The sequence below is a fragment of the Pararge aegeria genome, chromosome 11, assembly GCF_905163445.1.
Source record: "Pararge aegeria chromosome 11, ilParAegt1.1, whole genome shotgun sequence".
Classification (NCBI taxonomy): domain Eukaryota; kingdom Metazoa; phylum Arthropoda; class Insecta; order Lepidoptera; family Nymphalidae; genus Pararge; species Pararge aegeria.
Window position 1 is genome coordinate 3,516,119 of NC_053190.1, and position 18,786 is coordinate 3,534,904.

General features: G+C 36.7%; 1 protein-coding gene across 1 annotated transcript in view; it reads right to left on the reverse strand.

Moving 5' to 3' along the window:
* Positions 1-18,786, reverse strand: part of LOC120627376 — a 434,081-nt gene that overhangs the window by 318,746 nt on the left and 96,549 nt on the right. Inside the window, exon 3 of the mRNA XM_039895369.1 lies at positions 6,058-6,130. Coding sequence (XP_039751303.1) covers positions 6,058-6,130 — 73 coding nt within the window. The remainder of the gene's footprint in view (positions 1-6,057; positions 6,131-18,786) is intronic.

Below are 18,786 nucleotides of genomic sequence, written 5' to 3' on the forward strand. Positions count from 1 at the left end.
ACCACAGCCTAATAAAGTGTGAATTACGTTAAACTAGGCTCCGTTGCGTTTTCCCCCCGCTAACGCTTTTGCAATTTAAATTAGAGATAAGTTGATGACACGGTGGTTTTGTCTCATCATGCACTGCTATTGATGTCCCACTGCTGGGCTTGGCGTCGTCATAAGACAGACGGTTTTATAGTATAAACCCACCATGCTGCCCTGATACTGGTTGGCGGGCTTTTAACGACTATTACCATACGTAAGAGATGATAACCGGTTCTGACGGCTTAATTAACTAACTTCGGACTGGCACTTAAAATACTCTAACAGAAAATACACAATAAGTACCTTTTGACCCGACCCGGGTTTCGAACCCCGCACCTCGTGGCCCGTAGTTGATCATGCTAACCGTAAAACCAACGAAGCAGGTTTTGTTTATTACTGTCATTTTGACAGCCCCCGTGGTGCAGTGGTGAGCGCTGTTGTCTAATAAACCAAGTTCCCGGGTTCGATCCCCATCCGAGGCAATGAGACAGGCCTCGGCCGTTACCACCCTACTGTCAAGCGATTAAGCTTTCCGGTACAATATCGCTTAGAAACTAATTAGGGGTTTAATCACAGAATTAGAATCATACAGAACCCTAATTCAGCAATTATTGCATGCAGTACGTTGTGTCCAAAAACAGTCCAATAAAGCCACGCGCAAGTCTCACTTCACATCCGCTGAATGTTGCTGGCTCAAAAACTTTTTTTTCCCATTTTCAATATATAACGACAATACACACATCGCCATCTAGCCCCAGAGTAAGCGTAGCTTGTGTTATGGGTACTAAGATGACTGATGAATAATTTTTATGAATAATATACATAAATACTTAGAATATACATATAAACACACAGACACTGAAATATTCACGCTCATCACACAAAAATTTTCAAGTGGTGGAAATCGAACCCACGGCCTTGGGCTCAGGAGATGTTGACTTTACAATGAATAATTGTTAACATTCTATATTATATATTCGATATTCATTGTAAAGTACGCTTTTATAATATGATTCCTAAGGTGATTTTGGACCTGCCAATGCACAACTTTAAAGAATTTGTTAAAACACATTTATTACAGCGAGGTTACTATACAATTGATGAATTTTTTAATGACAAGGTTGCTTGGAAGCATCCGGCTCCGCTTTCAGCTCTCACAAGATAGAAAAATGAATGTTAAAATGCAAAATGTAAATTGTTGATGTTGGAAAAGAGCAACTGCTGAGTTTCTTGCCGGCTTCTTCTCGGTAGAATCTGCCTTCCGAACCGGTGGTAGAATCACTACAAACAGACAGACTTGACGTTTCATAACTCTTCATAGTATATATACATTTATACCGGTATTATGTAAATGTATGTATGTTTATTCTATGTTTTTGTAACATGCACCATCCACTATCCAAATTTTAATTGGCTTCGCACGCTCAGGTTGCCTTTAAAAGATTTATTTTAGTGATAAGGCCGCATTTGCACCCATGCACAAATTACTTTTACCGTTTTCCTTTGTGTTTTTCCTATTTTATATTCTATTCTATTCTATTCTTTTCATACAGTGTTAAATTTCATGCCCTTTGAATTAAGGGACCCCCATATTTTATGCGCCAAAATAATTACAGTAAACACGTTCAATTGGCTAATAGAATAATTATATCACTCGATTACCCTATAATACACGTTTGACTCCCATTTTCTTTTAAAAAATACATCAAAAGTGGGCCCCTAATGCACCGAGCAATCTTTAAATCGAGGGGTGCATAATTTATCATGTACCCACTACCTCGGATCTAACGCTATTTTTATTACATCACACGTTTCGTAAAGAATGAATTTCAAATGGTGTCGGAAGTTTGTGTAGGGGGAAATAAATTCGACGCCCGTACGATTGGTGTGGTGCGTTTGTAGTCGATTATCGTATTCGCTTTCTAGTTCGAGTTTTCATGAGGTTTCGAGCCACGTTCAATTTAAAACATTATGTTTATACGTTTGGGCGAACATTTAGTGTACACTGCATTCGCTGATCCATAAATTTTCGTACAATCTCTTTCAAAATTGAAGTTAGCATGCCAAAGTTGCCCTGTTTGATTATTTATTAATTTTATTTAATGCAGTATATTAATTGTTCCTGTTAACTGTTAAATTAAATCCTTTCTTACTTTCAACATTGATTTTTATGTAGACTGTCTTTAAAAGTTCAGGATTCCTTCTTTAAATTAATTAATTTAATATACCTAGACAAATACTTTTTAATTAAATCCGTTAAACCACTGTTTTGTAAACCTCATTAAGCTTAATACAATAAGCGATATTTTGACTGGAATAACAATTTTGTAATAGTACAATACCGAGCCTTACAACATCTGCTTGACTGTGCAATGTCTTGTGTATGCGTTAAAACTTTAAGCGTTAACACGAAAAAGAAAAGCTATGTTCGATCGAGACAGAGCAAATAGTTGGGGTAAAGAGGTGTCAGAGGGTGTTAAAATCTCCAAAAGAAATATACCGGCAGTGTAAATCGACTTGGAATATGATTTATGTACAAAATGAATGATCATCATGACGTTTTCTTTTAAACTCATATAAAGGAAATGCTTATGCCAGATTGAATCAGTGTTATAATAGTGATATTAAGACTTAGGTGGACCTTCTTGACTTGACCCTCTAAAATAGTATTTTTGATCATTTTTTTTTTAGCAAGCTTTTATTAGTGTCTATGAAAAAAATGATGAAAAATAGACGCCCGATTGGCGCAGTGGGCAGCGACCCTGTTTTCTGAGTCAAGGCTGTGGGTTCGATTCCCAAAGCTGCAAAGTGTTTGTGTGATGAACATGATTTTTTTCATCATCTGGGTGTTTATTTGTATATTATAAGTATTTAGGTATGTGAATTATGTAAATTATTCATCAGTTATCTTAGTGACGATAACACAATCTACGCTTACGAGTACGTTGGTGCTAGATGACGATGTGTGTATTGTCGTAGTATTATTTATTATTTTTAATAATATTTGTTTAATAATATAAATCCTTAAGCCAGACGCATTGCCACGATCACAGCCAAAACTCGATAGGGTAAATTGCATTTTCATCAAATTTATTTATACGTTTGTGTATATATGCAGGTAACATTTCAGGTTAGTCGGTTACAATATTTAATCACTCTTTTACACGGGTCTCCGACTCAGGGTGAGAAGGGCTAGGCTGTAGTCCACCACGCTGGCTAAGTGCGGATTGGTGGACTTCACACGTCTTTGAGAACATTATGGAGAGCTCTCAGGCAAGGAAGTTTCCTCAAGACATTTTCCTTCGCCGTTAAGGTAAGTGGTATTTATTTCTTAAAATGCACACGATTGACATAAGTTACATGTTGTTGCCGGGGTTCAAACTCTGCCCCCATTTCAGTCTGAGAGAAGATCCGTGCCCTGTAGTAAGTCGCTAATGGTTTGATAATGATGGCAATGATGACATTCATTCGATGAATTTATAAAACCTGCATAGAGGGTATGCAGATGATATAAAATGAAGAAAGTCTCCAGTACGAGTTATATATACTTAAGGGAAGGCTTTTGGTAACTGTTACAATGCCTATCCTTAAGTTTTTTATAACTCGTACTCGAGATTTTCTTCATTTTATATCATCTGCATACCCTTTGCATACCCTCTATGCACGCTACTGCCTATGATCATCACCATCTGCTTAATATCTGGGTACTGACCTCCCCTCTAACATAATATTTATTATTCTATAGCTTAGACTAACGAAAAGGTAGCAATCTTTGCTCGGTGTTGTCATATAAGTTACATTACGTTTGTTGAGCCCAGTCACGACTAGAATCTAACACCTTCTTAAGAAGCGTGCAAATTAAACAGTGAGCCAATTAAGGTAGGATGTGAATCCATTGTCTACGATTAAGGGAATTGTCACTAGGATACTGGCGCCAGACCATATTTGATACTGATTTCTAACGTAGTTAATTTTACACTGCAGGGCACCGGTCTCCTCCCACACTGAGAAGGGTTTAGGTACGTCGTTGCACCACGATGGCCCAGTGCCAATTGGTGGACTTCACACGCCTTTAAGTGATATTTTAATTGCTTAAAACGCACATAGCTTAGAAAAGTTAGAGGTGCATGCTGGGATTCGAACTCAGTCCCTCGAAAATCTTAAGCCCAAACCACTGGGTTATCACAGCTTTACCATTGGTCCTCTTTTATTAAAATTTAACTAGAGTTTAACTTATTAGCGGTAAGAAAACAGTTGCCTTGGCACAAAGGCCTATGTGTTTCTAGTACACACTTATCCAGTGTTTTTATATCGTTGTTATCGTAATATATGCGTGAACTTAATAAATATACAGCTAGTACTTTCTTTTATTCTTACAAAATTATGCGTATCCTAAAAATAAATCGCAAGTATTATTCACTGACCCAAAACCGCCACGAATGTCTCAAACGAGGACTGTCCCTTGTAAATTTAATACATGGTGACCCCACAGTTCATTCATAAGCACATCGTATTTGTTATCAGATATAACTTCGGAGACTATTCTGGCGCAGTAGGTACACAGCGGCTCAAAAGGCGGAGTTTTAGGTTCCACTTCCAGTAGATTAATAAAAACTAAATTGGCTCAGGTTACCACAATGCAGTAAATATTTTTTTATGTAGTAGATTTAAGCATGGAAAGGTGCCGCTTGGAACCGATAACGGTTTAATATTCACCTATACGCCATTAAATAGTATATATCAAAATCACAATCATAGAGTCAATTTCCCATGTCGAATCACTATCGCCCGAAATTAATACCTAATCAATCTAATTTAAAATCTGTCTGATGACTAATTGTTTTTAGTTGTAGTTACTATCCTTGTCCTACTCTTCCGTTTAGAAAAGGAAAGCACTAATACAATCTGTCATTTAAATATTTGGAACTAGATTGATTATTATTAACTTCAGTCGTTGCGACAATGTTATACCTTCCAAGTTTGACCGATTAAAATTAAAATATATTAAAATTAAATAGTACTTTCCAAATAAACGTGGAATAACGTCGTAGTAGCTCAGTGTATTGCCATGTGCTGAAAGGTGATCTCAGTTAAAGTGTAACAAGAGGTAGAATATCAGCGCCACGTTCGCCTTACACGATGACATGTGATTTGAGACACAGACGATGTCGTCACTTACAATAAGCTAAGATTGCAGCTAAGTTCTAACACGTTATCGAATTAAGGAAAAACAAAAAATTTTGACAGTCCCCTATAAACCAGGATATATAGTCACCCCATAGTCCCTTTATAAGCATACACTATTTGTTTTCGGGGATCCCTCGAGATAACTATGTTTGCTCTTCATCTAATTTGATCCCACTGCTGAAATAATCCGGACTTATTATAATACATCAATCTCGTTCACATAATATATCATTACGTCTATTTATCTGAATTAAATTATTTCTATATGAGCGAGACTTTGAGATGGGTCAGAGACGGAAACTTATCATTAGAGTTTGCACTTGTATTAATAATAAACGTGGCGTAACGTCAGAATAGATACGCAGAGTTTTATCTAGGTTTCGTCATACTTCAACAAACAAATTTCAAATGTCAGAACGTGTCAAAACGCCACGTAACTACTCCAACGTTTGTTAATGAGGGAGATAGAAAAATAAGAAGAATGATTTGTTATATGATCATTAAATAGGTCTATTATATTTTGAATATCGATTTAAACTTAAACTTTTCCATAAACCATATGAGTATGAGATAAGACGAGATAATGGGTAGACATAAATTATATCGCGCGGCGTGCATCTTACCTAGGCTGATCAAAGAGGAAGCAAAAACAATCCCAGTTGTTTTTGCTTCCTCTTTGACACATAGGCATGGTCCAAAGACCTCTGAAAACTTTGAAGGAAGCGGGTCTCTGTAATAAAGGCTCAAAGATCGCGCTGGATCAGGGTGGATCTGGTTGGAAAAGTATTGTTGGCCCTATGCACAACAAGGGTTAAGGGTATATAGAAAAAGAAGAAGACTCACCGCATTAAGCGCCTCCATTTCATATGGGCTTAATTTGTATGAAGCCTCCGATCCGACCAATCGCAGGGTGGATCTGAAATAGAAATAAAAAAATTAGAAAATACAATACCAATTTCAAGTGCTTAGTTTGTAAATGTTTTTCGAGTTCAGAAAAAGTACAAAAATTTCAACGCCTGATAATCTCATTCATTACAATAAAATTGAGATTATTTGTAAACAATAATTAAGCTACATCTAATTATACCGTGAATAATAGGCTTCTATTCCTCAAAATACTGAAGCCTATAAAAAAAACTCGATAAGTGAAGTATTTCGCTCGTTATCGTGACCACAAGATACGGGATCCGCACATACAGAAACTCGGACGTTCAAGACAAAACTTTAAAAAAAAAAATAGTTTTAATAATAAAAAGAGATTTGAAAATATGAGTGTTAAAAATAGTGCTTTTTCTCAACATTCGTCTATTTATATTCACTTATAAAAGCATTAAAGGATAATATAAAGTGACATTTTAAGTTGGAGAATCACTCGGTGTGCGTAAACTGACAGTAATACCCACCTATATAACGCTTCGCTTATGGGCGTGCAAATGTCTAATACTACATTAACTGAGGAAATATACTATACACATTAATAAACCGCATCTTTCTGTGTTGAAGTGTGAGCAATAAACATTCGTCTTCTATAATAACATAACATAATCCTTTTAATAATTAACACTCTTATGCTAGTGGGTAAATTTATGAATATGTTTCCCGGAGAATAAGTTGGGGTGCGATAGCGAGCGTCAACTGTAATTTAAAGCTTCCCTGCATAAAATTTGTTGGTTTGTCCTTCTATCATGCAGTAAAATAGTAAAAGGTGGGCGTGAGTTTTTTTATACAAGTTATTTAGTGTAAGTACCAGAGGGTAACGTAAACTACTAATTATTTGATCACTTGCCACACACGAAACGAAGGCTAAAACCTCAGATTAGCTTGTACAAAATAAGCATCGTACACACTTTGCTAATATCTTACTATTTTACTTCTTTTTCATTATATGTTATAATTAAAGCTATATAATAGTAATGTCTTAATTTCAATCTGCTTATATAAATTGCCGGGGGAGAGGGCTGGTTATCCTTAACATAAATAAAATCTAGCTAGGATAGCCAGTTCGTCCACTCATAATATGTACAATTTTGATGAAATAAATAAACGATATTATAATAAATTCAGTAATGATATATTCATATATTTTATAATAATAATTTTATATATCCTACGAAAACGCACACATCGCCATCTAGCCCCAAAGTAAGCGTAGCTTGTGTTATGGGTACTGAGATGACTGATGAATTTTTTTATGAATAATATACATAAATACTTTTAATATAAATATAAACACCCAGACACTGAAAAACATTCTTGCTCATCACACAAACATTTTCCAGTTGTGGGAATCGAACCCACGGCCTTGGATTAAGAAAGCAGGGTTGCTGCAAACTGCGCCAATCGACCGTCAAATTCATCTCTCACCAATGCAGTAGAGACACAAAAAATAATAATCGCAAAGACGGTATGATTTAGCGCATTAGTTAGATACAAAACTTTAGAGCTCAATTATGTACTTTTGTTACACGGTCCAAGCAGATAGTGAGTGGAAACCGACGCCTACGAACAGAGCAATAATTTGCAGCGGCAGCGGAAGCGGAACGGAACACGTCTAACAAATTGTGGCGTTGCAGGTATCAACCTGAGGCGTGCGTTTTGCCTGTACCTAATCCCATCGGTGAACGCTTTTTGGAACGTAACACAGCAATGCTGTTTGTCAGTAGAATTAAGCATGACAGTAGTTTTTCTCCGGACGAGCTCTTTCACAAAAAGCACTACTACTGTTTTACGATCGCTATCAGTGGGGCCGCTCCCCGCGCAGGTAAGACAAATACGCTCATTTCCTGCGGAGAGCGCCCAAACGTCCAAGCCGACAAATTGCGCCGCTGAACACTTATTCTGGACTTCCTTTATTTACAGAGCGGTGCAGCTTAACTCTAAAATCAAATATTTCACCGCAAATTTAGTCCCGGCTTTATTTTACTTTATTATGGCGACATAATTTTACATTTCGGGATTTATAATATACAATAATTAACGTTAACGCTGTTTGCACTTAACATAGGAAACGCCTAAATATCCGATTTAATCAACTAGGAGGCCTAGAGAAAAAAAAATGTTTCACCAACACTTAGATAATGATTACGTTAGGCATACGACAGTAATTTATTAAATCAATGTTACGACACCAATTCATAGGTGCGCAATGTTTAGAGAACTTGCAATCAGACACTTGGCAGATTAAAAAAGAGAAGAATATACTTTATATTAGGTCTTTCATCTGAGTAATAACCTATATAGTTACCTATTTTTTTTGTTGTGTTTTTAACATGTGACTTGAATTCATAGACGTTGCCCCTAGATATTACTACCTGTGCTCAACACCATCCACCTTCCAGGCTTTGTGGCAGTAGCGTTCTCACGCGCAACTTCAAGCATTACCTAGGCTCATGATGATACATGCGAGATTATATTTTGTTAATAAATTATTTGAAAAAAAACAAATAGTTTTTCGAAGCGTTGATAGGCCAGTGGGTAGGACTTCGGCTTCACTTTCGGGGGGCCGAGTTCGAATTCCAGCACGCACAACTTGTCTAAGTTATGTGATTTTTAAGTAATTGAAATACCACTTTCTTTCAACGGTGAAGTAAAATATCGTGAGAAATCCTGAATGCCTGAGAATCGTCCATAATGTTCTTAAAGGAGTGCGAAGCCCACCAATCTGCACTGGGCCGGCGTGGTAGAGTGCGGCCTGAACCCTTCTCATAGTGGGAGGAGACCCGTGCCCTGTAGTGGGCCGTCAATGGGTATATATGATGAAATAGTTTTTACTAACATAACGCATCAGAATAAGGTTGCTCTGACCTCAGAAGGCTAGTAGTAAAGTTTGCCCGCTTTGTTTTATTTATGACGCTTATGCGCTAACGAATTCAACTTTCATTCCTTTTCTTAGCTGGGATCGCGGGAGATGGGGTTCGGATACGACAGATTTTTATGAATCGCAACAATAATTACAACTTTATTCTTTGATTTTTTGAATCGCAATGCTATTGTTTGCTTCTCTTATGTATGCTTGGTTAGGTTATTTTCAACCCCCGACGCAAGAACCACAGCGTGTTACGAGTGTTAGTTTGACGTGTCTGCGTGTGTGCGTGTGTATGTGTGTGTGTGTGTGCGAGTTTGTGTGTGTGTGTGTATGTGTGTGTGTAGCGGCCGAACCGATTTTGATTTTAATTTCTTTGTTTTAAAGGTTATTTAGACGGAAGTGTTCTTATCTATGTTTAATAAAAATCGGTCTGAGATGGCCGCCGCACCAAAATTACGAATTATTTATTTTTTCACAACCCCCTCAATACGGGTAGTAAATCATGACCATATTGGATCACCCAAAATTGGTTATTTACATTTATTTACTTTCTGGGGGGTTTTTAATTTATTTTTATATACTTAGTTATTTTCTCCTTAAATTGATTTAAGTTAATTCTAGCACGATACTTTTTGGTCCAGCCAAGCTATAGGTTTTCAAATAAACCCCAAGTTCAATACCCGACAGCTAGCATTTTTTGACTGCAATCTCACCTGGTATGCAGTCTTTAAATGTTAGTGAGTTAACCAAGTAATAGCAGTAATATTATTAAACAAATTTGTGTAGTAGTAATTATGTTCTACTACGGACTACTAGGTACACAGTTCGATTTCCGGGTCAGGCAAAAATTTCTATTTGGAATATTTAGTAAAAAAAATTGTACTTATCAACTTGGAATTAGGAAACTAACCGTATCCACCGTCGGTCCTAGTCAGTATCACGAACATTTGTGATGGTAATCTGACCGCCAACTCGTATTGAAGCAGCGTGGTGGGTATTGATCCAACTCACTCTCAAACACCACTCATAGGAGAGAGAGTGTAAGATCATTGAACTTTTACAATTCCTCTCCTATGAGAGAGAAGGCATTTTAATTTTTACATCCCACTATGCCCAGTAGTGGGATGTTAAAAGCTAATTATATGACTTGTATTCTAAAGGAAATACTACAAAATTAATAGTATACGCCAGATTAACCAAAATTAAGTCTGATTCATGCGACTTCATTTAAGTATTTTATCATAACATTTTGTCAAAACATTGTCTCTTTTAAGCGCTAATTGTCAAAATCTAAACAAGTTTAATGAAATAGCTCTTAACATAGGACGTCGCATGAAGAAATTTATACCTACAGTTGGATATGAAAATTTTGCGGTGTATATAATTAAAACATATAAAGTGAAGCAAGGTAGCGAGCCCCCCAAGAGTCTTGCGGTAACTTTGTTAGACAGGAAGGATAGTTGGATTTTGCCGGCTTTTGGTTACAACTTTCTAGTTGATCTTACTACAAAAACTCGTTTCGAAACAACAAGAAATGAAACTCGTCGTCGCCAACAGACGCCACACCGCTGTTATTTTCAAATGTACTCATATTAGTTTCATTATCGTTATCGACCCATTACCGACTCTCTGCAGGGCACGCGTATCCTGTCAATATGAGAAAGATTAAGGCCGTAGTCCACTTGTCAAGACAAGTGCGGTTTGGTAGACTTCATAAGAACTCAGGCGTGCAGGTTTTACTTACAATGTTTTTCGAATATAACTGTAGAAATAGAGGTTAGTTTCGCGGAAAGTAGACCCACCGAAAGCGGGCTGAAGTCTTACCGACTGGACTTTTAGCACTTATTCTTTTGGGCCTTTTATCCTCTAGTACTAGGCCTCATAACTACACATTAAGATCATTAAGATTAAACAAAACAAAAATCAAATGATACAACTTGTGTTTTTGTTTTTTATAAATGTGTTTAAATAGTAAGGGTGTCCATGGTGCAAGGGGGTCCGAGACGACTGCCCGCGGCTGTCTGCGTACACTTATTATTATTCTCAAGCGAAGGTTCAAGATGTGGTTATGAAACCCGAAGGTCAGATAGGTTAAAACCTCAACCGTTGGTAGCTTAATGACATTAGTGAATGAATCGACTTAAAAATAGTCGTATGTCCAATATGAATGATTCCGAGATTCCAATATAAATGAATCCTAGCTAGATTTTGACATGAATAATAATTGATTAGATATTTGTAATTTTGTATGAATAACAGTCTTAAATTTTATTCTTATTTTAATAATGTGGATTGACTTAGGATAGTATTAATATAGTAAGTAGGAATTATTGTACGAACATATAAATTTTTTGCATGCCATCTAAGGCGGATTGTTTGTCCCTATATTTTGTGTACCTACCAACAATGTAAAACCAATCTGCAAATAAACGATTTGAATTTGAATTTAGATCGATTTATCGCCCCCGACACCACCTGTATACTAAATTTCATGAAAATCGTTGGAGCCGATTCCGAGATTCCAATTATATATATATTCAAGAATTGCTCGTTAAAGATTTACAAAATATAGTGACGGCCACGTATTACGGTTGGTTGTAAGATATGCTTTTTTTTAACATTCATTGTATTCTTTAATATTTATTAATCATATAAGTGACGTACATAAGGGTTGCGTTTGTAGTTCCACATGTTCACGTAAAAATAGTCTAAACGTAAAAAATATGTTGCCAAACATTAAACTAGGGGTAATATGACTACAATTACCAGGTTGGTTGGTGATCAAAGAATTCTTGCGGCTCTTTCTATGGTGGTCCTTATAGGGGTTCTACCAACGCTGCGTTTTCCGGTGCAGAGTCATAATTATATTATTTTAGGAGCCAACATTCCTCTGAGCCAACATTCCCCACTCATTGTCACTTCAGCCTCGCAAATCACTAAGCCATATCGGTAACTCTGGTTCCTCTACGGATTTCTTACTTTTGGATTTTGACTGCGTAGAGCTTCAAAGACCATAACCTTTACTGCCCAGACATAGGCATATACAGCCGGTTGGCGCAGCGGTCAGTGACCCTGCTTTCTGAGTCCAAGGCCGTGGGTTCGATTCCCACAACTGGAAAATTTTTGTGTGATGAACATGCCTGTTTTTCAGTGTCTAGGTATTTATCTGTATATTATAAGTAATTTATGTGTATTATATTCATAAAAATATTCATCAGCTATCTTAGTATCCATAACACAAGCTACGCTAACTTTGGGGCTAGATGGCGATGTGTGTAATGTCGTAGAATATTTAAATTTATATTATATTAATATTTAAATGTTATGGGTTTCTTTTTAGACGAGACTGTGCTTTGGATTCTTCTCAGCTTCTAACTATTGTAGCGTAGTAAAAAGTAGCTGTTAGCCTTCCTCGAAAATTTGGTTATCAATATACGTTTTATAATACGTATAAATCAAACGAGACTGGTTCTTCCAGAGCAAAGCGCGTTCAAACCAATAAACAAAAAATATATTCTTTCTTTATAATAGATGAGAGATTTACGCAATATCTCATGTCCCATCCGTTCACTAGAAAACTTTCACTAAGGGCTCCATAACAGTCTAAATATATCAATGCAAACATGACACTAATCGATCATAAAACCCAATTAACATCATGTATGACCAAAGGTTACGTAGATAAGTCATGTTCCTTACAAAATTAAGCACACGACATACAAAGCATGTCCTCTACCAAAAACAATGAAGAGGTATGCCTTGGTACAGTTAGAAAATGAATGTATTTAACGATAACTTTCAAAACTGTGTGCAAAGAAAAATGAACTTTGAGTCTAATGAAGTTAGGTTATAACTTGTACTGTACAGAAGAAAAGGGCATGAGGGAATCAAAGTCGGCAAAGATGGTCTTCAAACGTAAACATTGAACACGTGTGAAGTAGGGTAAGCATGCGTGGAAGTAAAATGTCGTACATTCCTATTTTTTTTTATTATTACCTTCGCTTTTAATCATAATAATACATTTAAACAATAGTCTCATAAATATTTCTTGACAAGAGACACACGCTCGAGAGTTTTTTATCAAGCTCTCACTTTGCAGTATAGCTTTGGCATTAGTGTGGTATGCCATTGTCCCTCCACCAACTTGATGTACTCTACACAAGTGTAAGTTTTGATGACATCATCGTCATCAGCTTAAATAATGACATTGATTAAAAACTGACTAAATCTCTTAAACATTCCTATAAAGTGTAATAGAGGAAGCCTGTCAATTTATTTGCACATTCCCTCATCTTTTCGGCATATTTACTGTTCTAGCAATGTTGTTATTTTTAATAAGTTTCCGAGTAGTTCCATAGATTATATTCAGCACTAGGCTGTCCCAACTACCTAATAATTAATTTAAACTTAATTTAAAATATTTACACACAAGAATAACTTAGCTACTAGGACAAATATTTACATAAACTGTCCTATGCTGAACCCTAATCATGGACTCCCTAAGTATATCCGCCGGTACAGTTTCGTTTGTAGGTAAGTATCGGTGTCACGACCATGTGTCGCTGATCGGTTCGAACACGAATCACACCGACTGTCCCATAAGCACTTTTTGTATTGCTTTGTTTATGAACTTTCTTTGTTATGAGCTCCTGATCAAAACGTTTGAACAGAACTTTATTCGGATTTTTTCGGATGCGGTATATCAACATCACAGCTGGACTTAAAGTCTATCGACTTAAAAATTACCAAGCTAGGCAGAAAACTTGGTGATCACAGAAGATCGTATTATTAGAACAGAGGACGCTGCTGGCCGCTCTTCGGTATATTTCCTTAGTCGCCTCGTACGACACCTGAGGTAAAACGACTGTACTTTGAGTACACGGCAATTAGGGCATGACAATAAGATACATTAATTCAAATCATATCACAACAGGGCTTTCCACTGCTATCATAAAGCAGGGATAGCCTAGTGGTTAGGGTTTCGATCCCGGGTTTCGACCTCGGGTTTCGACCCCGGGTTTCGACCCCTTCGAACTCTGTCTCCCCGAACAAAGTTCGATCCTCGGCACAATCCTCTAACTTTTCGGGGTTATGTGCGTTTCGTATTGGCAAATTGAAATATCACTTACTTCAACGGTGAAGGAAACCATCGTGAGGAAACCTGCTTGCCTGAGAGTTCTCCATACCATTTTCAGAAGGCGTGTGAATTCTACTTATCCACACATGGCCAGCGTGGTGGACTAAGGCCTAAATAAGGCCTAAATGTTTGAGTAAATTCATGTCTTGCACTTGTGTTGTTTCTGGGAAGTTTGTATGCAATAAATGTCTATAATGTACACTTTATTGCAAACATTTATAATAAAGTACCTATATATTAGACACTAGAAAGCCGATTGACGAAGTGGGCAGCGACCCTGCTTTCTGAGTCCAAGGGCGAGGGTTCCAACAACTAGAAAATGTTTGTGCGGTGAACGTTTTTCAGTGTCTGGGTGTTTATCTGTATATTAAAAGTATTTATGTATATTACTTTCATAAAAATATTCATCGGTCATCTTAGTACCCATAATACAAGCTACGCTTAATTTAGGGTTAGATGGCGTTGTGTGTATTTTCGTAGTATTCCATTTATTTATTTATATCTGTCTTTTTTTCACAGTGAAAAACTACTTCACAATTATTTAATAGTTTAATAGTTTTCTTTCAGTAGCTGATCAACACTCAGCACCTTAAGACTAGCGAGGTAGGTACTAGGATAACAGAAATTTATATGGATAACGCGTACGATGTCGTGAGTTAGCGCTTTATAATATTTCACTTGCAACCTGTATCTAAAGTGCCGACTAACAACATATTATTTGACTTTAGAACACGAGTTAACGGTTAAATTTTCTCTTGCATGGGAAGTTAAAGATGATTACATATTCTTGTTACTCTAAATTACTCAAATTGTTATACATAATTTTATTACCGGGTCGTTATAGCCGGCCTAAATGTATGTTTAGGTACAATATGATTTGACGTGTAAAATTATGTAGAATTACTTACTCGTGTAGGTATATTATTTGAGGCCATTTTAGAGACCGAATATGCTAATAACTAAATAGAAATACTGGGTAAAACCTCACCACTTTATACTAGTATTGGATAGAAGCAGGCGTTACTGTGCGGAAATCCATGATATATTATGAAAATTAAGCTTAATTTTCTATACTCCGCGAAAAGCAGGAGAATCTGTATGATGTAATTTATAATTTCTTCAAACCTTATACTCCACAGCAAACAGATCCTCGGCAATGTACCCTCTACGCACGTTGCGCTCCGAAACCGGAGCATCCTCAGGAGATGTTGATTTTACAATGATTAATTGTTGACTTAACAGCCACTTAGTTGAGTATAGCAAATTAAGCTTAATTTTCATAATTATACTAGTATTCTTGATTTTAATAATATCCAATTTTGTTTAAAGTACATGGGCATACCAGGCTTCTGGTGTGGGGAAAGTGAGATGTTTTGAAGTCAGATCGTCCGCCGCTATTTTTTGAAAAGAAACAAACAAATTGATAACCTGCGACATTTTGAAGCAAATCGATTAAAAAAACTAAATGGCTACGTTATTAATTTCCAGACAGCTGAAATTAACCAGTCAAAATGATAATATTTTGACTTGTAGATAGATAAAGCAGTCACTTGAGTTACAACATTTCGAGTGATTAAGTAAATTTAACTTAGAAATAACCGCATCTCCACTGCGAATTATAATTGACGGAACGTCTGCCGATTGGTGAGTGGTCGTCGAGCAACACACCTAGAAGAAGACACAGCGCTCGAAATATGCACAACATTTAGAACGTTGCTCTGAAATTACATATAATAAATAGATATTCTGTTGAAGTCTTCAGTTTTGCTTAGTTTTTTTAGTTAAGGAAGGATGTATAAATAAACTACGACAATACACACAACGCCATCTAGCCTCAAAGTAAGCGTAGCTTGTGTTATGGGTACTAAGATAGCTGATGAATATTTTTATGAATAATAGATATACATAAATACTTAAAATATACATATAAACATCCAGCCACTGAAAAACGTTAATGTCCGTCACACAAACATTTTCCAGTTGTGGGAATCGAACCCGCGGCTGTAGACCCAGAAAGCAGGGTCGCTGCCCACTGCGCTAATCGGTCTTTATATGAAATGATGTAAAACAATTCGTGTGTTTTTGAAAATAAGCGTAGTCTAGTAGTAACTTATTTAGATTCAATATTGAACAGGATTTGATTATGTTGGGAAATTGTATAATTTTAGGATGTCATTAATCGTCATAATCATCAGTCTGCCTTCAGAACCGGTGGTAGAGTCACTAAAAACAGACTGACTTGACATTGCAAAAGTTCTTGTAAACTAGGCCTGAAATAAATAAATTTTGATTTTTTTGTAATTTATCAGCGTTCCACTTCTGGGCTCGAGACTCTTGGAGAAAGCGTCTAAGAGCACATACCCACCACGGTGCTCCGACGAGCGTTGGGGGCCTCTAACAGTTATTATTATCAATAATAAATGGAAGCAATGGCTTGGAATTAGTTAATTTCTTAAGATCATCTGACTCGAAAATCGACCTCATGATTGTAGTTCAACGTGGAAATAAGTACATAAATACCGAACTAATCGCGCAAACTCGATGGCACTTGCATACAATTGCGTGCTACAGCTTATTTGGTGGACCCAGTGGTCAGTTACTTTGGCAGAGGTAGCATTAAGTTCAAGCCCCTCAAAAGGAGCGTTATTTAATGTGGTAAGGGATGCCGTTACCCAGTTCCCACCCTAAGCAATAAAAATAACTCTCACAACATCTGTCACAATATTTCCACACTAAACGTCTGTCTGGCACTCTTGTCGGTCTGTTTGTGCATATTTATACACAAAATTAGCTGTCAACGAGATTTAGGGATTATGCTTAGCTATAGCGTTCTAATTTAGGGTTCTTTTGCTTTATATTTTACAAACATTAATTGTTCGTAGTCTTGATTACCACTTTATCTAAATATAAAGTAATTCAGAATTGCAATTACTTTAATATAGGTAGGTACCAATTTAGATGACGTTTGTTTTTTGTTTGATCCGCTCCACCCACACGATCCAGTTACGACATATTCAGAGAAAAAGGTGAACCGCCGAATTAAGCTTGGATGGGCAGCGTTCGGGAAACAAACACATATTTTCGTGTTCAAAAATACCTGTCAACAGTGTCTGAAGTCCACAACCTTAAAAAAAGTCTGTGTTGCAGTGGATAACTGATGGCTCTGTAAAACGGTCGCTTTGGGCTTCATGGTGGAGATAAAAATAATGGGAGTATCTCTATGTGATCAAATACTAAATGTGGAGATTCGTACGTACTAGAGCTAGTGTTGCCCAAATTCAGTCTTGGTCTTGCAGTCTTGGTCTTGTTCTTGCGTTTTTGCAAGACCAAGACCAAGAACAAGACCGCGTATTTTTAGCAAGACCAAGACCAAGACTGACCGTACAAGACTTGAGCAAGAACAAGACATAGCCTGCAAGACTCTTGCGTCTTGCAGCTAGGACTTAGCGCTATTTCACGGAGTAGTTAGGTGTAACAGTTCGGTGTATAGGTAGGTAGGTACGCTTAGGAATTCTATGAGACGCAAAAAACTATATCAAAGAATATGAAAAACTGGACCTATGCGCATTACGACTAATACCATAAACATAGCGAATAAAAAAATATCTATTAAAATCAAACTGAGTGCATGCATAGTTATGTTTTAACCATCGGCACTTTGATAATGCGGCATCAAAGGTTTTGTACTTACTTCTCAAAGAAATTTGCCGCTTTTCGGAAGTACATGGTTATGATACACGCGCCGGCGGCTTCTTTTGAAATCTAAAACAATCGTTGCCGCCGCGCCGAAATCATAACATTTGACACTATTCATGCAAAATAATTTCGAATTTTAAGAGTACCTACAGGTGTTCCAAAGAATAAATAAGTTTCAGAGTGCTTAGAATGAAAATGAATACATTATACTGATCACGCAAGTAGTATTATGATTAGGATAAAATGGTGAGGATAGGTAGTAGATGTCATAATAATTCATTCTAGTAAGTAATTATAATATTGATTACTTATATGGTTTTAAACTAATTACTTAGGTACTATTATTGTACATTTAGTCATTATATTTCTTAAGTTTTTACAAGAAAAAATAGCAAAAAAGTGTTCGAATATCTCTGAGAGAGATGATGAGAGTAAGTATTTACTAGCTGTGCCCGCGACTTCGTCCACGAGGAATAGTAACTTTGGAGGTATAGTGACGTTCAGGATTTATTTATTTATTTTAAAACTTCTGTCATCAAACATACAAACGAACTCTTCAGCTTTATAATATTAGTATAGATGCACGCCAAAACATTCACTTATATGTAAAGAATAGTGATTGGCACTAATTCTTTACATATATTTTATTCACGGGTCGCGTCTGTACAAGTAGGTAATATTTAGTGTGTGTTTGTACGCCGCACGCGGCATCGTTCGATTTGCGGCGGCATCCTTTTCATAGAGCCGGCACGTGGCGAGGCGGCGCGGTAAAAAGCAAGGAAACGTACTATAAATGAAGGAATTATTTTAATTCCAGTCATTTCCAATTGAGCTGTGCTTCGATTCTAACTTAATAATTGTTTTTACTAATTCTCGTTGTTTTCTAAAAACGTATCACGTGTACAATTTAATATGAGTGACGAAGATTCAAATT